A 21,607-nucleotide genomic window follows, 5' to 3' on the forward strand; every position below is an offset into this window, starting at 1 on the left:
TATGAGAAGCATCAATATGGTGGATAGTCAGAGACTTTTCTCCAGGGTGGAATGATCAACTACAAGAGGGCACAGGATGAAGGTGAGAGGAGCAAAGTTTGGAGGGAGGTGTGTGGGGTAAGTTTTCACCCAGAGGGTGGTGGGTGCCTGGAAGGCACTGCCAATGGAGGTGGCAGAAGCAGGCACGTTTCCAATGTCCAAGGTGCATCTTGGTAGATACATGAACAAGAGACAAACAGAGGAATAGAAACTGCAAATTGGCAGTAAGTTCTGGGTCTGAATAAGCGTTAGGAGGCGCCACAGGCTTGGTGGGCTGAAGGGCCTGTTCCTGTGCTGTGCGGTTCTTTGTTCTTCTTTGTATATGAAGATTAAAATCACCCGTGGTTATTGCAATATGTTTTTACAAGGCCCCGTTATTTTTCCTGTGTACTGTGTCGGAGATTGTGACTGTTGTTAGGAGCCGATAAATGATTCCCACAAGTGATCTTTTAACTTTGTTAAATCTTATCTCTATCCAAACTGATTCTGCATCTTGAACTAAGTTCAGCTCTCGCTGCTGTACTGACATCTGTTACTAACAGTGAGACACCACCACCATGTCCTGTCCTCCATTTACTGTCATCCACTCACTCTCCCCCCTTTCACTAATCAATGGATGCTGTGCCCGGGGAGAGCTGTGAGCATCTGAGGAGGAGGAGAGGACCTCAGAGCGTGAACCATAACATTATTCCCCCACTCCCTCAACATAAGGATCTGTGGGACTGACATCCCATTGCTCAGGGATCAGAGAGAGAAGCAACAGGAGTCAGAGGAAAAGCAGTTTTCCTTATTCATAACTGACGCCAATAGTAACGGGCAGTGTTTTTTATACAAATACCAGTGGTGAAATTATATTGTTGAATATTCAGTTATTATAAACACAATCTCACACAGTCTGCTACTTACTCCAGTTTCTGTATTTTACAGTCCGGATTCCTCAGAGCCACAGACAGCTGTTTCACTCCGGAATCTCCCAGTTTATTGTCACCCAGATTCAGATCTATCAGTGAGCGGTTTGCACTGAGAGCAGAGGCCAGGTCCTCGGCACAAGAATCGGTGAGATCGTCATCATAGAGACTGGAGATCAGAGAGATGAAAATAACAGGAATCAGGGTAAATCCACAGTGTTTTTAAGAATAAGATCATTAACAATAATAATGTACAGCGCGGGACATTCAAGAAACACAACTTCAGTTGATACAGAAGGCAAAATTATATTGATGCTGTAAATCTGAAATATGAATAAAATATGTGGAAAATTTGAGCAGGACAGGCAGCATCTGTGAAGAGAGAAACAGATTTAGTTTCAGTTCAATTAGCTAAAATTAAAACTTGGGAGTAGCAGTGAATTAAATTGTTTTAAGTGACAGGGAGCTGGAGATGGGCGGGTGACAAGGAAAGAACAAAATGGAAGAGCCGGAGTGATTAAATGACAAAAAGGATGATGGTGAAAGGGAAGAGCACAGGATTCCCATGTCCTTACCCTGAGTGATGTGGAGATGCCGGCGTTGGACTGGGGTAAGCACAGTAAGAAGTCTCACAACACCAGGTTAAAGTCCAACAGGTTTATTTGGTAGCAAATACCATAAGCTTTCGGAGCACTGCTCCTTCGTCAGATGGAGTGGTCTCTGTTCTCAAACAGTACACAGACACAGAAATCAAGTTACAGAATACTAATTAGAATGCAAATCTCTACAGCCAGCCAGGTCTTAAAAGGTACAGATAATGTGGGTGGAGGGAACATTAAACACAGGTTAAAGAGATGTGTATTGTCTCCAGACAGAACAGCTAGTGATATTATGCAAGATCAGGGGGAAAGCTGTGGCGAGCTGTGGGGGTTACTGATAATGTGACATAAATCCAACATCCCGGTTTAGGCCATCCTCATGTGTGCGGAACTTGGCTATCAGTTTCTGCTCAGCGACTCTGCGCTGTCGTGTGTCGTGAAGGCCGCCTTGGAGAACGCTTACCTGAAGATCCAAGGCTGAATGCCCGTGACTGCTGAAGTGCTCCCCCACAGGAAGAGAACAGTCTTGCCTGGTGACGCTACGACAACGGATGAATGAACACTGCTCGACAATCACCAGGCAAGACTGTTCTCTTCCTGTGGGGGAGCACTTCAGCAGTCACAGGCATTCAGCCTTGGATCTTCAGGTAAGCGTTCTCCAAGGCGGCCTTCACAACACACGACAGCGCAGAGTCGCTGAGCAGAAACTGATAGCCAAGTTCCGCACACATGAGGACGGCCTAAACCGGGATGTTGGATTTATGTCACATTATCAGTAACCCCCACAGCGTTCCCCCTGATCTTGCATACTATCACTAGCTGTTCTGTCTGGAGACAATACACATCTCTTTAACCTGTGTTTAATGTTCCCTCCACCCACATTATCTGTACCTTTTAAGACCTGGCTGGCTTTAGAGATTTGTATTCTAATTAGTATTCTGCAACTTGATTTCTGTGTCTGTGCACTGTTGGAGAACAGATATCCACCCCATCTGACGAAGGGGCATCGCTCCGAAAGCTTATGGTATTTGCTACCAAATAAACCTGTTGGACTTTAACCTGGTGTTGTGAGACTTCTTACTGTGCTTACCCTGAGTCACAGGGAGGGACATGGGATGGCCAGTGGCTCAGGAATGGAGTGTGTGGTGGGGTTGATGATGAGAGAGAAACCTTTTTCACGATGCCAGTGGTACGGGTCTGGAATGTACAGTCTGGAAGTGTGGTGGGGGCAGGCTGATTCGAGGCATCACAGAGGGCAGTCGATGAACAATCGAATGAAACAATGTGCAAAGATACGAGGAGAAGGCAGGAGAATGAGACAAATTCCTAATCCTAGTTTGGTGAGCCGGTGCAGACACATTTCGCCTCGTGGTGCTCCGCAATAATTCTGTGAAGATAATGGTTGGAAATGTATCGAGATTTTAACTGGAAGCTGGTGATGTTGCCGTGTCGACAGGGTGAGGTAATTTAGCCAGTGTCCACAAAGGGCCATTGGTATCTCTCTCAGATAGAATCAGAGAATTGTTACAGAGCAGAAGGAGACCATTCGGCCCATGCTCTCTGCACTGACTCTCTGAATGAGCAATTTACGAAGTGTAATTCCCCCAAATTCTCCCCGTAACCCTGCACAATCTTCCTTTTCAGATAATAATCCAATTCTCTTTGGAAATGTTCAACTGAACGTGTCTCCACCACACTCTCAGACAGTGAACTCCAGCCCTTAACCACTCGCTGCGGGAAGTCCCGGTTCAGGCAATGCTGGCATGGGCAGCACTTTGATAGGCAGCAGCTCTGGAGAGACCAGTGAGGAAGACCTGGTTAAGAACACAGGGCTGGAATGGGAGGAGAAAGGTTAAACTCAATTCAATGATGCACTTGGCAACACTTGGTACTCTTCCCCAAGGCGACGCGAGTCTGGAGCAAATTTCTGTTCTCTCAGGACCGGAGAGTATCTGCCACATCAATCCAAGTATATCGGGATGGAGATTACTGGAGACCTGAGTAGGCGTGGGTTATATGGTTGCAGTGAGGCAAAAGGATGAATAACATGCCAAGTTCTGACAAGGTGGTGAAGCATTTTATAGCATATAATCTGAGGCATATGGGGTCGAATGAGAATGAAAGTGAAATGGTAGAAAGGCCATCCCCACACAGACACAGGCAATGCCCAGAAAGCAGCATCGACTGTCAGAGACATGTCAGCCTCTCTCTGCAGGGTTCTAGTTAGTCAGATAACTCTAGCACTGTGAGAATGGGATGGTCACAGGCAAGAGGCTTTCCCTGTGTAGACATGATGGTCAGTCAGGTTCTCACCAGCACAGGCTTGTGTCTTTGATGGGAGAGTAACAATGGAACTTTATGTGCCTGTAGAAGAGAGCACGAAACGTCAGGGAATGAAGTAAAAATGCTGACAGCGTCCAGATCTTGTAATCCTTACACGTAGAATTAGCAGCGCTGGAGCTGGGAGAACAGCAGATAGTGTGGGAAATCGCTGATTGCGATACTGGTTGTGGAGCTGAGAGTGTGCGGTCGAATGGATGGACACAGGAGACTCTCTGGTGCCTGCAACACATAGAGCTTGTGTGCCCATCACCGGTCACATGGAACCGGCTGAAGGACGTGTTGGAATGTACATTTTGTTACAAACTATGTCTTTGACAGGTTATGTCATGTGACTGAGGGACAGCTATTTTTCACAGAACATTCTAGTTTCAATTCTGCTTTCAGAAGCTGCTTGAAGTTCAGACAAACAGCAGTGCTGTTTCCCTCTCTGAAGTTGGAGTTTTTGCTGTTTAGGTGTTGCTGTGTTGGAAGCTGTCAGAGACTGGGGTTACCTCTCCGCGGTTGGGCTGTTCGGAGGCGACATCCTTCTCTGAAAACAATTGTCTGTTGGCTCTCCGGAAGTGGTAAAAAGCTGGAAATCGGCATCACGTGAGCACACTTGTTTTTGTGCAAACTAATGTTGGAGAAGGGTGTATGTCTGTGGGTATTGCTTTATATTGGAACAACAGAGATAGCTAGCTGTTAAGAGTTATACTGTGTCATGTTTAAGTGCTGCAATTGGTGAAGGTTATGCTAATTCTTGTTGTTATATTCTAACTGCATTCTGAAATAAACTGTGTTTGATAAAAGCATCCAAGTGGGTCACTTCATTCATACCTGGAGTGAAACACCTCATGCTCATCAATGCCAAAATCAAATGTAAAACCAAGGGTCCAGGCTAACTTCACAAAACACCTTGGAGTTTCTGGTCTGCATCTTAACAATTGCCTCCATTCACTCTTTACTCTTCCTCACAAATCAAGGGCTGTGTGACTGGGTGACGTGTGTCCCCCTGTAAGCATGTGAACGGGTCCTCAGAGTCACCGTCACATTATTCCCCTACACCCAGGGCACAGAAATCAATGTGATTGACATTCCACTGCATTGGGATCAGAGAGAGAGAAATCACAGGAATCAGTGAAAATTCAGGTTCTGGTTCATAACTTCCAACCCCTGGGCCTTTATAGAGTTTTTCAGCACAGAAAGAGGCCCTTCGGCCCATCGTGTCTGTGTCAGCCATCAAGCAGCAATCTATTCTAATCCATTACCAGCACTTGCTCCATAGCCTTGTCTGCTGCGACATTTCAAGTGCTTGTCTGAATGCTTCTTAAATGTTGCGAGTGTTCCCAACTCCACCACCCTTTCAGACAGTGAGATCCAGATTCCCACCACCCTCTGGGTGAAAAAACGTTTCCACAGAACCATAGAATCCCCACTCTGCAGAAGGCTCCCAATCGCCTCATCGACTCTGCACTGACTGTCCGAAAATGCCAGGCCCACACAACTGCTTATCACTGGACATTTATCATGGCAAATCCACTGAAACTACATATCTCTGGACATGAAATGATAATTTAGCATGGTCGATCCACCTAACCGACACATCTTTGGACTGTGGGAGGAAACCAGAGTACCTGACGGAAACACGCACACATGGGAGGATCATGCAAGCTCCACACAGGCAGTCACCCGAGGCCAGAATTAAACAAAGGTCCCTGACGTTGTGAGGCAGCAATGCTAACCACTGTGCCATCTTCCATTCTCCTCTGAACCTCCTGCCCAATGCCTTAAATCTATGCCCCTGGTTATTGTCTCCTAAAACAAAGGGGAAAGGTTCATTTCTATAATTTAATACAACTCCACATGGTCGTCCCCCAGCCTTCCCTGTCTGAAAAAAATAACAGGAGCACTGACATACAGATGGATCTGTGCGTACTTGTCCACTGATCCCTGAAAGTGGTAACACAGGTGGATAACTTGGTCAACAAGGCATGCAGCATGCTTGCTTCATTGGCCAGGGGATCGAGTATAAAAGTTGGCAAGTTACGTTACAGCTGTATTAAACTTTAGTTGGGCCCAACATGGAATATTGCGTGCAGTGCTGATCGCCAGACAACAAGGAGGATGTGGCTTCTTTGGAGAAGGTGCAAAAAAGGTTTACAAGGATGTTGCCTGGTCTGAAGATATGGTCTAAGGTATGAAGAGAAGTTGAATAAACTCTGATTGTTTTCACTGGAAAGACGGAGGCTGAGGGGCGACCTGATAGAGGCAGATATATGGTTGATAGTTGGAGTCTTTTCCCCAGGGTGGAAAGATCAACTACAAGACGGGACAGTTTGAAGGCAAGAGGGGGAAAGTTTAGAGGAGACGTGCGTGGAAAGTTTTCACATAGAGAGTGGTGGGTGCCTCGAATGCACAGCCAGTGAAGTTGACGGAAGCAGGCACGTTCCCAATGTTCAAGGTTAATCTTGATAGAAACATGAACGGGAGATGAGCAGAGGAATAGAAGCTGCGTATGAGCAATAAGTACTGGGTCTGAATAAGAATGAGGAGTCGCTGCAGGCTTGGAGGGTCGAAGGGCCTGTTACTGTGCTGCATGGCTCTTTGTTCTTCTTTGTACATGAATGTTAAAATCACCCGTGATTATTGCAGAATGTTTTTACAAGACCCCATTAATATTCCTGTGTCGGAGATTCTGAATATTGTTCGGGGCCTATAAAAGATTCCCACAAGTGATCTTTTAACTTTGTTAATTCTTATCTCTACCCAAACTGATTCTGCATCTTGATCATTGGAACTAAGTTCACCTCTCGCTGCTGTACTGACATCTGTTACTAACAGTGAGACTCCACCGCCATGTTCTGTCCTCCATTTACTGTCATCCACTCACTCTCCCCCCTTTCACTAATCAATGGATGCTGTGTCCGGGGAGAGCTGTGCACATCTGAGGAGGAGGAGAGGACCTCAGAGGGTGAACCATAACATTATTCCCCCACTCCCTCAACATAAGGATCTGTGGGACTGACATCCCATTGCTCAGAGATCAGAGAGAGAAGCAACAGGAGTCAGAGGAAAAGCAGTTTTCCTTATTCATAACTGACGCCAATAGTAACGGGCAGTGTTTTTTATACAAATACCAGTGGTGAAATTAGATTGTTGAATATTCAGTTATTATAAACACAATCTCACACAGTCTGCTACTTACTCCAGTTTCTGTATTTTACAGTCCGGATTCCTCAGAGCCACAGACAGCAGTTTCACTCCTGAATCTCCCAGTTTATTGTGACCCAGATTCAGATCTATCAGTGAGCGGTTTGTCCTGAGAGCAGAGGCCAGGTCCTCGGCACAAGAATCTGTGAGACCATTAACACGGAGACTGGAGATCAGAGAGAGAAAAATAACAGGAATCAGGGTAAATCCACAGTGTTTTTAAGAATAAGATCATTAACAATAATAATGTACAGCGCGGGACATTCAAGAAACACAACTTCAGTTGATACAGAAGGCAAAATTATATTGATGCTGTAAATCTGAAATATGAATATGTTGGGAGACTCTCATCAGGTCAGGCAATATCTGTGAAGATAGAAACAGATTTAGTTTCAGTTCAATTCGCGAAACTTAGAAATTGGAAATAGCGGTGAATTAAATTGTTTTAAGTGACAGGGAGCTGGGGATGGGCGGGTGACAAGGAAAGAACGAAATGGAAGTGCCAGACTGATTAAACGACAAAAAGGATGGTGGTGAAAGGGAAGAGCACAGATTTCCCATGTCCTTACCCTGAGTCACAGGGAGGGACATGGGATGGCCAGTGGCTCAGGAATGGAGTGTGTGGTGGGGTTGAAGATGATGAGAGAGAAACCTTTCTCACACTGCCAGTGGTTCGGGTCTGGAATTCACAGCCGGGAAGTGTGGTGGAGGTCGGCTGCATCGAAGCAGTCGAAAAGGAATTAGATGATTTTTTGAATATAAAGAATGAGCGGGGATACGAGAAAAACGCTGGACAATAACTCAAATTCCTAATGCTAATTTGGTGAGCTGGTACAGACACGATGGGCCAAATGGCCTCATTGTGCACCGTAAGAATTCTGTGAAGATAATGGTTGGAAATGTATCGATATTTTAACTGGAAGTGGTGATGTTGCCGTGTGGACAGTGTTAGTCGCCATAGTCCTCAATAAAATGTTAATACTGATAGGCAAAGGGATCTGGGTGTACAGGTCCACAGATCACTGAAAGTGGCAATGCAGGTGGAGAAAGTAGTCAAGAAGGCATTCGGCATGCTTGCCTTCATCGGCCGGGGCATTGAGTTTAAAAATTGGCAAGTCATGTTGCAGCTTTATCGAACCTTCATTCGGCCGCACTTGGAATATAGTGTTCAATTCTGGTCGCCACACTACCAGAAGGATGTGGAGGCTTTGGAGAGGGTACAGAAAAGATTTACCAGGATGTTGCCTGGTCTGGAGGGTATTAGCTATGAGGAGAGGTTGGAGAAACTTGTTTTGTTCTCACTGGAGCGACGGAGGTTGAGGGGAGACCTGATATAGGTCGACAAGATTATGAGAGGCATGGGCAGAGTGGATAGTCGGAAGCTTTTTCACAGGGTAGAAGAGTCAATTACTAGGGGGCACAGGTTTAAGGTGCGAGGGGCAAGGTTTAAAGGAGATGTACGAGGCAGATTCTTTACACAGAGTAGTGGGCGCCTGGAACTCGTTGCTGGGGGAGGTAGTAGAAGCAGATATGGTGGTGACATTTAAGGGGCGTCTTGACAAGTACATGAATAGGATGGGAATAGAGGGATATGGTCCCCGGAAGGGTAGGGGGTATTAGTTAAGTCAGGCAGCATGGTGGGTGCAGTCTTGGAGGGCCGAAGGGCCTGTTCCTGTGCTGTAATTTTCTTTGTTCTTTGTGTTTCTCTCCAATAGAGAGAGAGACAATTTGTTACATGTAGCTTCAGGGATAAAATTTAATAAACGTGCGGCAATGGGAGGAGATGGGATTCCATGAACCCCACAGCCGGTAAGAGGACCAAACCCTCAGATTTAGCATCATTCTACATCACACTCTAAACACCAAACCAAATGAACTAACCAACTCCACATATAACCAAACAGGCACATTAATATCTGACAGGTTCGGGAAATCCGTGCACTCAGGCAGCACAGGCAGAATCACAGAATTGTTACAGAGCAGGAGGAGGCCATTCGGCCCATTGTGTCTGCACTGACTCTCCAAATGAGCAACTCACTAAGTGTCATCCCCCCACCTTACCCCAAAACCCTGTGCATTCCAGAGCTTAACCACTGGCTGCAGGGGAAGGCCCCATTCTGGCAATGCTGGCACCAGATTTAAAGGCAGCCAGCAGCGCTTTTAAAGGCTCTGAAGGGAGCAGTGAGGGAGCCCTGGTTAATGAACAAAGGGCTGAAATGGCAGAAGGCAGATTAAACCCAATTCGCTGACACTTCCCTGGAAATTCTCAAGGCTATATCGGTTTGGAGGGAGGTTCTGTTCCCTCAGGAGTGGAGGAGGAGACCTGTCACATCAACCCAAGCAAGTCTGGATAGAAACTGCTGAGGGCCAGAGCAGGCAGCACGTGGCTGCAGTGAGGCAAAAGGATCAATAACCTGATATGTTCTGACAAGGTGAGCGTTAAACTTACAGGCTGATATGTGAATAAGGATGAAAGAGGAATGGTGGAAAGAACATCTCCACCCAGACACTGGCAATGTCCAGACAGCAGCATCAATCTTCAGGAACATGTCAGCCTCTCTGTGAAGGGTTCCGGTCAGTCAGAGATGACTGCTGCACTGCCGACACCGAGTGACCATCCTGGTGGTCCCATGATGGGCAGCCTGGCAGCATCATAGGCTTGTGTGTGTCTTTGATGGGTGAGTATCAATGGAAATTTATGTGCTTGTAGAAGAGGGCACTCAGCGTCAGAGAAGGAGCCAAGAGTGACAGTGTCTGGATTGTGTCATCCTTATGCCAATGGAAGATGCAGTGCTGGAGCTGGGAGACCTGGAGGCTGGGTGGGCAATCGCTGATGGTGAGATGGGCTGTGGATCCAGAGTGAGTGAGTGAATGGATGGGCACAGGAGAGACTCTGCTGCTGAGTCCAAAACCTGGTGCTTGTGTGTTCATCATTGGTCACATGGAGCTCTGGGTTAGGAACAGTCAGAAGTTTAACAACACCAGGTTAAAGTCCAACAGGTTTATTTGGTAGCAAATGCCACTAGCTTTCGGAGCGCTGCCCCTTTGTCAGGTGGAGTGTAGAAATGCTCACAAACAGGGCACACAGAGACACAAACTCAATTTACAGAATAATGACTGGAATGCAGTCTTTACAGATAACCAAGTCTTAAAGGTACAAACAGTGTGAGTGGAGGGAGCATTAAGCACAGGTTAAAGAGATGTGTATTGTCTCCAGACAGGACAGCCAGTGAGATTCTGCAAGTCCAGACAAGCTGTGGGCCATTCGGCCCATCAATCCTTCACTAACAACAATCCCACCCAGGCCCTATAACAGTAACCCTACATATTAACTCTGCAAATCCCCCTGACATCAAGTGTCAATTTACCATCGCCGCTCAAACTAGCGTGCACATCTTTGGCATGTGGGAGGAAACTGGAGTAACTGAAGGAAACCTGCGCAGACACGGAGAGTACATGCAAACCCCACACAATCTGTCACCCAAGGCCGGAATTGACACGGGTCTCTGGCGCTCTGAGTCAGCAGTGCTAACAGCTCTACCACCCTGCCGACCATGATCAGCCGTGGTTCGTCCCAATTGCAGTGAGTATCGGACGAATAATTTCTATATTTTTTCATAAGATAAGCCTGGCATGCCATGAAAGACTCAAGCCAACATTTTCTCAAATGTTTATAAAATACGTTCATAAGGTGACCAAAACTATATACGTTACTTCAGCTGTGCTGTGACCACAAACCTATCAGATTTGTGACCGGCGACCTTTGCTCCCAGGCGAATTGTCCCTCATTGCCTTTTCTGTTGATTTGTCAAAGCTGTCGGATCTTATAATATGAAGTCATGAGATTGGATCAGGTTGGGGATTCTGAGAGTCAGCACACCCGAAGGTAGAAATTCAATACAGTTTGCAGTTGCCAATGACTGGACCTCAGAGGGTGAACCATAACATTATTCCCCCACTCCCTCGACATAAGGATCTGTGGGACTGACATCCCATTGCTCAGGGATCAGAGAGAGAAGCAACAGGAGTCAGAGGAAAAGCAGTTTTCCTGATTCATAACTGACGCCAATAGTAACGGGCAGTGTTTTTTATACAAATACCAGTGGTGAAATTATATTGTTGAATATTCAGTTATTATAAACACAATCTCACACAGTCTGCTACTTACTGCAGTTTCTGTATTTTACATTCCGGATTCCTCAGAGCCACAGACAGCAGTTTCACTCCTGAATCTCCCAGTTGATTGTAACCCAGATTCAGATCTATCAGTGAGCGGTTTGTACTGAGAGCAGAGGCCAGGTCCTCGGCACAAGAATCGGTGAGAGCGTTACGAGAGAGACTGGAGATCAGAGAGAGAAAAATAACAGGAATCAGGGTAAATCCACAGTGTTTTTAAGAATAAGATCATTAACAATAATAATGTACAGCGCGGGACATTCAATGAGTATTCTAACTGAGTGCAGTTAGACAGAGACACCAGGAGATGGAGACAGTGAGTATTCTAACTGAGTGCAGTTAGACAGACACCAGGAGATGGAGACAGTGAGGGGGGTAACTGAGTGCAGTTAGACAGAGACACCAGGAGATGGAGACAGTGAGTATTCTAACTGAGTGCAGTTAGACAGGTACACCAGGAGATGGAGACAGTGAGGGGGTAACTGAGTGCAGTTAGACAGAGACACCAGGAGATGGAGACAGTGAGTATTCTAACTGAGTGCAGTTAGACAGGGACACCAGGAGATGGAGAGAGTGAGTATTCTAACTGAGTGCAGTTAGACAGAGACACCAGGAGATGGAGACAGTGAGGGGGTAACTGGGTGCAGTTAGACAGGTACACCAGGAGATGGAGACAGTGAGGGGGGTAACTGAGTGCAGTTAGACAGGTACACCAGGAGATGGAGACAGTGAGGGGGTAACTGAGTGCAGTTAGACAGGGACACCAGGAGATGGAGAGAGTGAGTATTCTAACTGAGTGCAGTTAGACAGGTACACCAGGAGATGGAGACAGTGAGGGGGTAACTGAGTGCAGTTAGACAGGGACACCAGGAGATGGAGACAGTGAGTATTCTAACTGAGTGCAGTTAGACAGGGACACCAGGAGATGGAGACAGTGAGTATTCTAACTGAGTGCGGTTAGACAGAGACCCCAGGAGATGGAGACAGTGAGGGGGGTAACTGAGTGCAGTTAGACAGGGACACCAGGAGATGGAGACAGTGAGGGGGGTAACTGAGTGCAGTTAGACAGGGACACCAGGAGATGGAGACAGTGAGGGGGGTAACTGAGTGCAGTGAGACAGGGACACCAGGAGATGGAGACAGTGAGGGGGGTAACTGAGTGCAGTTAGACAGGGACACCAGGAGATGGAGACAGTGAGGGGGGTAACTGAGTGCAGTGAGACAGGGACACCAGGAGATGGAGACAGTGAGGGGGGTAACTGAGTGCAGTTAGACAGGGACACCAGGAGATGGAGACAGTGAGTATTCTAACTGTGCCTCAGGAATGGAGTGTGTGGTGGGGTTGAAGATGATGCGACAGAAACCTTTCTCACACTGCCAGTGGTTCGGGTCTGGAATTCACAGCCGGGAAGTGTGGTGGAGGTCGGCTGCATCGAAGCAGTCAAAAAGGAATTAGATGATTTTTTGAAGATAGGCAATGAGCTACGAAAATGGATACGACAAAAAGGCTGGAGAATGACACGAATTTCGAATGTCAATTTGGTGAGCTAGTGCAGACACGATGGGCCAAATGGCCTCATTGTGCTCCGTAAGAATTCTGTGGAGACAGTGGTTGAAAATGTTATCGATATTTCAACTGGAAGTTGGTGATGTTGCCGTGTGGACAGTGTTAGTAGCCACATTCCTCAATGAAATCTCTCCAATAGAAAGAGACACAATTTGGTACATGTCGCTTCAGGGATACAACTTAGTAAACGTGGGGATATGGGAAGAGTTGGGACTCCATTAACCCCACAGCCAGTACGAGGACCAAACCCTCAACAACAGCGTCATTCTACATCACGCTGGAGACACCGAACCAACTGAACTAACCAACTCCACACAGAGCCAGAACGGGCACAGTAAATGTCTGACAGGTTCGGGAAATCCGTCCACTCAGGCAGCACGGGCAGAATCACAGTATTGTTAGAGAGCAGAAGGAGGCCACTCGGCCCATCGTGTCTGCACTGACTCTCCGAATGAGCAATTCACTAAGTGGCATTCCCCCACCTTCCCCCAAATCCCTGTGCATTCCAGAGCTTAACCACTGGCTGCAGGGGACAGCACAATTCTGGCAATGCTGGCACCAGATTTAAAGGCAGCCAGCAGCGCTTTTAAAGGCTCTGAAGGGAGCAGTGAGGGAGCCCTGGTTAATGAACAAAGGGCTGAAATGGCAGAAGGCAGATTCAACCCAATTCGCTGACACTACCCTGGAAATTCTCAAGGCTATTTCGGTTTGGAGGAAGGTTCTGTTCCCTCAGGACTGGAGAAGGAGACCTGTCACATCAACCCAAGCAAGTCTGGATAGACACTGCCAAGGGTCTGAGCAGTGGCTGCAATGAGGCAAAAGATGAATAATCTGATATCTTCTGACAAGGTGAGCGTTAAGCCTACAGGCTGATATGTGAATAAGGATGAAAGAGAAATTGTGGAAAGAACATCTCCACCCAGACACTGGCAATGTCCAGACAGCAGCATCAATCTTCAGGAACATGTCAGCCTCTCTGTGAAGGGTTACATGGAACATAGGACATAGAACAGTACAGCACAGTACAGATCCTTTGGCCCACGATGTTGTGCCGAGCTTTGTCCAAAACCAAGATCAAGCTATCCCACTCCCTATCATTCTAGTGTGCTCCATCTGCCTATCCAATAACCGCTTGAAAGTTCCTAAAGTGTCCGACTTCACTATGACAGCAGGCAGTCCATTCCACACCCCAACCACTCTCTGAGTAAAGAGTCAGTCAGAGATGACTGCTGCACTGCCGACACTGAGTGACCATCCTGGTGGTCCCATGATGGGCAGTCTAAATTAGCGTCAGATTTGTGTGTGTCTTTGACGCTGTGTGCCCTCTTCTACAAGAACATAAATTTCAATTGTTACTCACCCATCAGAGAAGGAGCCAAGAGTGACAGTGTCTGGATTGTGTCATCCTTATCCCAATGGAAGATGCAGTGCTGGAGCTGGGAGACCTGGAGGCTGGGTGGGCAATCGCTGATGGTGAGATGGGTTGTGGATCCAGAGAGAGTGAGTGAGTGAATGGATGGGCACAGGAGAGATTCTGCTGCTGAGTCCATAACTTGGAGCTTGTGTGTCTTCCATTGGTCACATGGAGCTCTGGGTTAGGAACAGTCTGCAGGACATGTTGGAATGTGCATTACCCTCTAACATTCTTCACTCTCTCACAAATCAACAGCTGCGGTGAGCGGGAGACAGGCGTGTAGCTCTGAAGATGGGGAGGGGTCAGAGGATGGATTGTCACATTATACTCTATAACGTCCGCCAGAGCAGATAATGTCTCTCATGATTAGCAAAGGGGTTACAATCTGGCAGCACAGGAGAGCACACACAAACCCGAGCAGCTGATGGAGGCAGCAATAGCTGAGTTCACTCACACTCTCGAGAGGACAGGTCATTGTCAGCTTCAGGAAGATGAAATGTGACTGGAGTCTTTAACAATACAGCAGATACTGGAGCTGCAGCGTAGGATACTTTAACATTTGGTGGAGTTTCCAAAGGCTGTGTGTATCCATACACAAAGGATGGAGGAGTTAATCCAGGCCAGCAGTGTTACCATGTCTCAGGTCTGAGCACAAATAGCATCCTCCACAGAGAGATTGGTGACCTTCATGGAGAGTCACATCCAGCCTCTCACCCACAGGAAATACACATGAACCTGCATGTTCTCACCACCTCCATGAGCTCTGTGGAACACGGGCTGTGGGAGGGGTGGGAAAATGTGGCTGGAGTAACTGTCAGGACCTCCCCAGCTGAGCAGGGAGGGTCCAGTTTGCCCTGAATGGATAGAGGAGCGGCTGCCTGCAGCATTTAGGAGCTCCTCTCAGGATGCCTCTGGTGTGGGCAGTGGGTCCCCTTCTGCTCCGACTGTGACACAAGCACCTCACGAAGCTATGATGACAGAGACAACTCCAGCATCTGTGCAGAGGACCCGCAGTTGGCCGGATCCTTCCAGGACTCAGGAGATCCGAGGACAAAGGCCACGGTCATCGAAATTCCCAGAGGAGAGGAGAGAGGTAAGATGCTGCCTGCAGCTCAGCGGAAAGTGCGGGGATGGCGGTGGTTGTCATGGTGGGGTTGCTTCCTTGGGTTTCACAGGATTATACTTTGTTATTACTGGTCACTTTGTTATGTCTGTATTTTGAGTAAATTCAGAGATGGAGCACCACTAATAAAATGCTTCACCATATTACTGGGTCTTTAATAGTTCACTGGGAATGTGAGATGGGAAATACAGCACTGAATCAGGTCAATACAATTCCAATGCCTTTGTTTCATGTCGTGACGGCTCCAGGGAAATTATAAAACATTCACAGAAACAGCAACAGTGCTGGAGATGGTGAAGATTTATTACACTGAATGGCTGTGTGAGTTAAGGTTCTTGGAAAACATGTCTGCATTACTGAATCTCCATCCTCCCTGACACATATCCCATGTCCCTGGCCTGTGGTCCATGGGGTTCCTTATCATGAAGCATCTGGTCAACATTGTATTGCATCACACTTTGTTCACAGCTTCTCTACTCTAGGTCCACGATGTATGGAACACAGCACAACACCAGGACATTTGAGACCCTCGCTGAGTATATTAAATAGTTCCACCAGATCTATCTTTAGAATTCCTCTGGCCTGTGCAATGGTCACACTATTTGTCCTGTCGCAGCTGTTTTTTCTCTCTTCCGTGACTGTGTTTGGGTTACACACAGGCACAATTACCCATCCCTACAGTGGGTAGCGCTTGTCTTTATTAATTCTTTCAAGGGATGATGGTATCACTGGCAATGCCAACACTTGCAGCCCATCCCCAATTACCCTTGAGAAGGAGGTGGTGAGCCATCTTCTTAAATTCTGCAGAGCATCTGGTACAAAACCGCGAGGAAGGGACATCCGGGATTATGATCCCGCATCAGTGATGGAAAAGCAATATATTCCAAGTCAGAATGGTGTGTGGTTTGGAAAGAATTCTGAAGCTGGTTGGTGTCCCATCCTTCTGATATCCTTGGCCATCTCGGTGATGGATAGTGCCTGTTTGGATGATGCTGGCTCAGGAACCTTGGTGAGCTGCTACATTCCACCTTGTATGTGGTAAAATACTGCCACTGTGCGTCAGTGGTAGAGACAGCCAATGTTTAGTTTGGTGAATGGCCAGCTGATCCAGTGGGCTCCTTTTCCATGGATGAGCTTCTTCAGTGTTTTTGAAGTTGCAGTCAATCCAGCAAGATGAGCGGATTCCATCACACTGCTGACTTGTGCCTTGGAGATGGTGGGAAAAATTTGGGAGACAGGAGGCGAGTTCCTCACCTCCGAATTCCCAGACTGTGATCTACCCTTGGAGCCATAGTGTTTACAGTTCAGTGTCTGTTCAATGGTCCCAGTGCGCCCCCACCACTCAGGATGTTGATGGTCGAGGATTCAGCGATGGTGCTGCCATTCAATGTAAAGGGAATTATGGTTAGATTCCCGTCTGTTGGAGATGGTCCTTGCCTGGCATTTGTGCAGTGAAACATTACTTGCCATTTATCAGGTTAAGCCTGAAAGTTCTTCAGAGCTTAAGACGCTAGCTCTGTCGAAGAGTCATCCAGATTCGAAGGGTTAGCTGTTCTCTCTCCACAGAAGCTGTCAGACATGCTGAGCCTTTTCAGCATTTTCTGTTTTGTTCAGGTCTTGCTGTTTATGGACATGGACTGCTTCAGTCTCTGAGGAATTGTGAACAGTACTGAGCATTGTGCAATCATTAGTGAGCATCCTCACTTCTGACATTATAATGGAAGGAAGGACATTGATAAAGCAATTGAAGGTGGTTGGGATTTGGACATCACCCTCAGGAACTCCTGCAGTGATGTTCATGAGGTACTGGAAGGATGACACTTTTCTGACGCTCAAGAGCAGACTGATGGAGCAGCAATTCATCAGATTGGATTTGCCCTGTTTTTTTCCACATTGTCCGGTAGATCCAGTGTTGTAGCTGTACTGGAACAGCTTGGCTAGGGGAATGGCTAGTTATGGAGCACAATTCTTCAGTACCATTGCTGGGGTACAGCCAGGCTGACAGAGTTTGCAGCACGCAGCGCCTTCAGTCATTTCTTTACCTCACATGCAGTGAATCAAATGGTCATCTGTAATGTTGGGGACCTCAGGAGGAGGCCGAGATTAATCATTCTACTCAGCACTTCTGGCTGAAGATGGCACTGATGCTCTGGGTTCCCTCATCAGTAATGATGGAATTCTTGTGCATGTTTATAGAATCATAGAATTCCCACAGTGTAGAAGGAGGCCCTTTGGCCCATCGAGTCCTCACCAATTCTTTGAAAGAATATCATATCCAGGCCTATCTCTGTAACTCCACATATATGGCCCACTAATCCCCGTAACCCATGCACCCTGAGATACCAAGGGACAACTTAGCATAGCCAATCAACCGAACCTGCACATCTTTGGGCTGTGGGAGAAAATTGGAGCACCCAGAGGAAACCCACACAGACACGGGGAGAACGTGCAAACTCTACACATAAAGTCACCCAAGGCCGGAATTGAACCCTGGTCCCTGGCGCTGTGAGGCAGCAGTGCTGACCACTGTGCCACCTTGTTGCCTCATGTAACCGGCATGTCGAACATTTTGTGGCATGTCTAACACTATTTATGACTGGATATGGCAAGACAGCAGATCTCTGATCTGATCCATTGGTTTTGGTGTGAGTGAGCTCGGTCTATCATATGCTGCGTCCGCTCTGTGGTCTGGTGGCCGTGTGCTGGAGCTTCACATCTCATCTTTAGATAAACCCAAGTCTCATTTGGTCGTACATGTAAAGAAAATTAGTCGTAGTAACACAGTACTGGTTGCTGGGGAAAGCCACTGTCAGCTTCCGATAAATGAAAAGGTACAGTTCACCTCTCCTGCCTGTTTCCTGTCACTCAGATAACTTCATATCCAGGCTGCCTTTGTCTCTTTTATTTCATGGTCTTCTTACTTTGCTCCCAAGCTCAGTATGTGTCTATTCATAGCGGATCGTGTTTTTAACAACAAAAATACTGACAGCAATGGTATATTTAGTATCATTATTTGTGTTCTTAAAAACAATGTCCATTATTAATAGGGACATCATTCAGACTATTCTGCACAGTGATTATTGCCATTGCCAGCTGAGCTGTGCCTTGAACTGCTGGGCTGTGAGCTCTGGAATTCTCTTCATAACCCTCCCCACCTCGATATCTGCATTCTCTTTTCAGATGCTCCTTAAGCTCCGTTTAACATACATTTGAGAGTGGATCCCTCGGGATAAAACTCATCAGAATTCAATGTAGTTTGTAATCTGCCTTACCGATATACTGCAGTTTTCCATGTTTAATCAAACTGAGAAGCCGACAGACATAAACATCTATAATCTGAATGACAAATTAAACTAAATTGAACATGCGACCAGCCATATCTGGGAATTCTATAAACATTTAATTGTTTTGTCCATCTTTTTTATTTTCATGAATGGATTTGAGAATAATTATAAATGATTAGTTAATTCTTTCACTCCTGAATCTCGCAGTTTATTGTAACTCAGGTTCAGACACATCACTGACTGGTTTGTACTGAGAGCAGAGGTGAGAATATCTGAGGCTGTTACTCTCCAAACTGGAGATCAGAGAGAGAAAGATTTCAGGAATCAGAGCGAATCCGTGGTGTTTAACACGAATACTGACAGGAATGATGTGGAATGGTTATTAATGACACGATTACTGACACTGATAATAATTTACAGTGTCAGACCATCCACTGATTATTAACACAATCTCACACAGTCTGATACTTACTCCAGTTTCTGTATTTTACATTCTGGATTCCTCAGAGCCGCAGACAATAGTTTCACTCCTGAATCTCCTACTTCATTGCGACCCAGACTAAATGGAAAAAGTGAGAAACACATTAAATTCAGATTAATGTTCAGCAGGAAAAATAGCTGGATCTATTTTTGTGTCAGAAACTTAGCAAGTTAAGATTCAAGTTACGATACGATACCTCACCCAAGTTGATCTTTCTCTACACCCCAGCTATGACTGTAACACTACATTAGAACATAGAAGAACATAGAAAAGCTACAGCACAAACACGCCCTTCGGCCCACAAGTTGCGCCGAACAATTTCCTTACATTCTAGGCTCATCGATAACCCTCTATCTTACTAACCTCCATGAACCTATCCAAAAGACTCAATCGAATCCACTTCCACCACCACTACCGGCAGCCGATTCCACGCACGCACCATCCTGTGAGTGAAAAACTTACCCCTATGATGTAATGATGTCAATGATATAATGGTCAGCATAGTTGCTTTCTAAGCAGTTGATACGGGTTTAATTCCCAGCTATCTCAGTTTGTTGGAGTGGATGAAGAGAGGGCCAGGAGCCTGTAACCACAACCTTAAATAGTGAGTCAATCCAATTGAGTCAAGTCTGTGGCTCCAGACGGGAGCACTGGTGTTAAGCTCAGCTGAGGGTTGGAGGGTCAGTTGATCATTTAACTACACTGAGTCGACCCACACTGAGTTCAAAAGGGAAATGGTAAGTCTAATAATGACACACAGAAAACTAAATTCATTGGTTGGTAAAAAAAATGCCATTTGCGACTGGCTTTATATTGCTGTGAATTGGAGGAAGCAACAGAAAGGTTCAGTGATGGTTCTGCTGTTGATGTGGTGTACATGGATATTCAAAAATCATCTGATGCAGTGACACAACAGACTTGTGGCATAAGCTCATAAAATAACTGGGAAAGTAGCAATGTGGATACAAAATTGGATGAACAATGAATAATGGGTATTTTTCAGGCTGGAGGATGTCGGTAGTGGAGAACCCGAGAGGTCAGTATTGGGATCCTTGCTTTTCCCTGATATATATGAATGATCTCGGTATTTGCAGTATAGAGGAAAATTTCAAAGTTTGTTGATCACAGAACAGTTTGAGGCATCGGATACTGTGAGGAGAAGAGCTTGGGACTGAAAAACGGACAATAGTGGAGTGTACAGATAGGTGGCAGATTAAGTTCAATGCAGAGACGGGTGAGGTGATACTTTCTGGTAACATGCACATGAGGAAGGAATATAAAATAATCGGTAGAATAGTTAACAGAGTGCAGGAGCAGAGGGACTGGACGTATATGTACATTGATCATTGCCGTTAGCAGGGCAAGTGTAGGGAGCAGTTAATAAAGAATACAGCATCTTGGGCTTTACTGCTGTGAAATAGTTTATGTTTGTAGGCATCAGATAATAATTCATGAGTTTAAGTTGAATTTGTGTTTCTGTGCTTGTGTGTGAAGAAAGAGCCAAAACTTTAATTTCACTTCGTGTTAAACAAAGCTGCCTGCCTGCGGGGTTTTTGTGTCCCTGCATTTTAATTTAAGTTTTACGACATTGTCAGAGTTATAGAGGTTAAAAAAATGGTTGCTTATATTCAGAAGTCCACAATGAATGATAGAAACACTGAGTTTCAGTTACAACCAGTTAATCCAAGAAGCAAGACGGGGTTCACAGAGGCTGCCAGGAGAGGCAGCGCAATGCAGGGACTCAGAAAGCAGGACCCACAAGATAAATCACCGTCAGAAACCAAGGAGGAAAAGGGGAGTTCCAGGAAGACAGAAGTCAAAGAGACAAAAAAAACCTGAATCTGAACTAGCGACTGCTCCCGAAGTTAAAGAGAGGAGCAGAGAGAGGCTCCCAGTTAAAGACAGAGCTGCGAGATGGAGACATTGTAAAGTTTGCTCACGAGAATCCAGATATCTGATATATTCCTAAAGTTGGTGACACCTTCATACAGACTATGAGGCGCTGGTGTCTGTTGGCACGGCTGAGTATGGAGGAATAATGAAAGGAAACATTGAAATATTGGACAGGGATCCTTGGTGAAGGCACCTGACAGAAAGCATTGAAAAGATTCCAAAAGCTGCTTTTTGTTTCTCGAGTGGAGCTTCTGGAGCGGAAGCATCAGTCCCAGTGAGACGGGTTTTCTCACATTGTTACAAACATTTGGGGGGATTTGAAGAAGAATCCACTGAAGTTACTTTGGGTGGCATCTGTCACTGAGTTTCAGAGAGTGGTATATCTGAACCACAGGTGGATTGTTGGTTTACATTAACTGTGTACTTACCGGGAACATTAAAACATAAGATCTATTTTGTAACTCGTGTCATCCTTACAGATCTGCAGACATCTGTGAAGTTAGATGGGGTGGTGCATTGCAGTTATTTTTTTAACAAAGGTTTTATTCTTTTGTTAAAAGTTAATCGGCTACCTTGTTATTCTGTTCATCT

The 21,607-nt window shown here is 46.1% G+C and overlaps 1 protein-coding gene across 8 annotated transcripts in view; it reads right to left on the minus strand.

The window, feature by feature from the left end:
• Positions 1–21,607, minus strand: part of LOC144487453 (NACHT, LRR and PYD domains-containing protein 3-like) — a 94,097-nt gene that overhangs the window by 12,880 nt on the left and 59,610 nt on the right. For all 8 annotated transcript variants that reach the window (XM_078205539.1, XM_078205536.1, XM_078205535.1 and 5 more), the window contains 4 exons: positions 19,115–19,201; positions 11,247–11,417; positions 7,074–7,244; positions 946–1,116 (listed from right to left, as the gene is read on the minus strand). In XM_078205539.1, coding sequence (XP_078061665.1) covers positions 946–1,116; positions 7,074–7,244; positions 11,247–11,417; positions 19,115–19,201 — 600 coding nt within the window. The remainder of the gene's footprint in view (positions 1–945; positions 1,117–7,073; positions 7,245–11,246; positions 11,418–19,114; positions 19,202–21,607) is intronic.

Source organism: Mustelus asterias, unplaced genomic scaffold (genome assembly GCF_964213995.1).
Source record: "Mustelus asterias unplaced genomic scaffold, sMusAst1.hap1.1 HAP1_SCAFFOLD_801, whole genome shotgun sequence".
In the NCBI taxonomy this organism is placed as follows: Eukaryota; Metazoa; Chordata; class Chondrichthyes; order Carcharhiniformes; family Triakidae; genus Mustelus; species Mustelus asterias.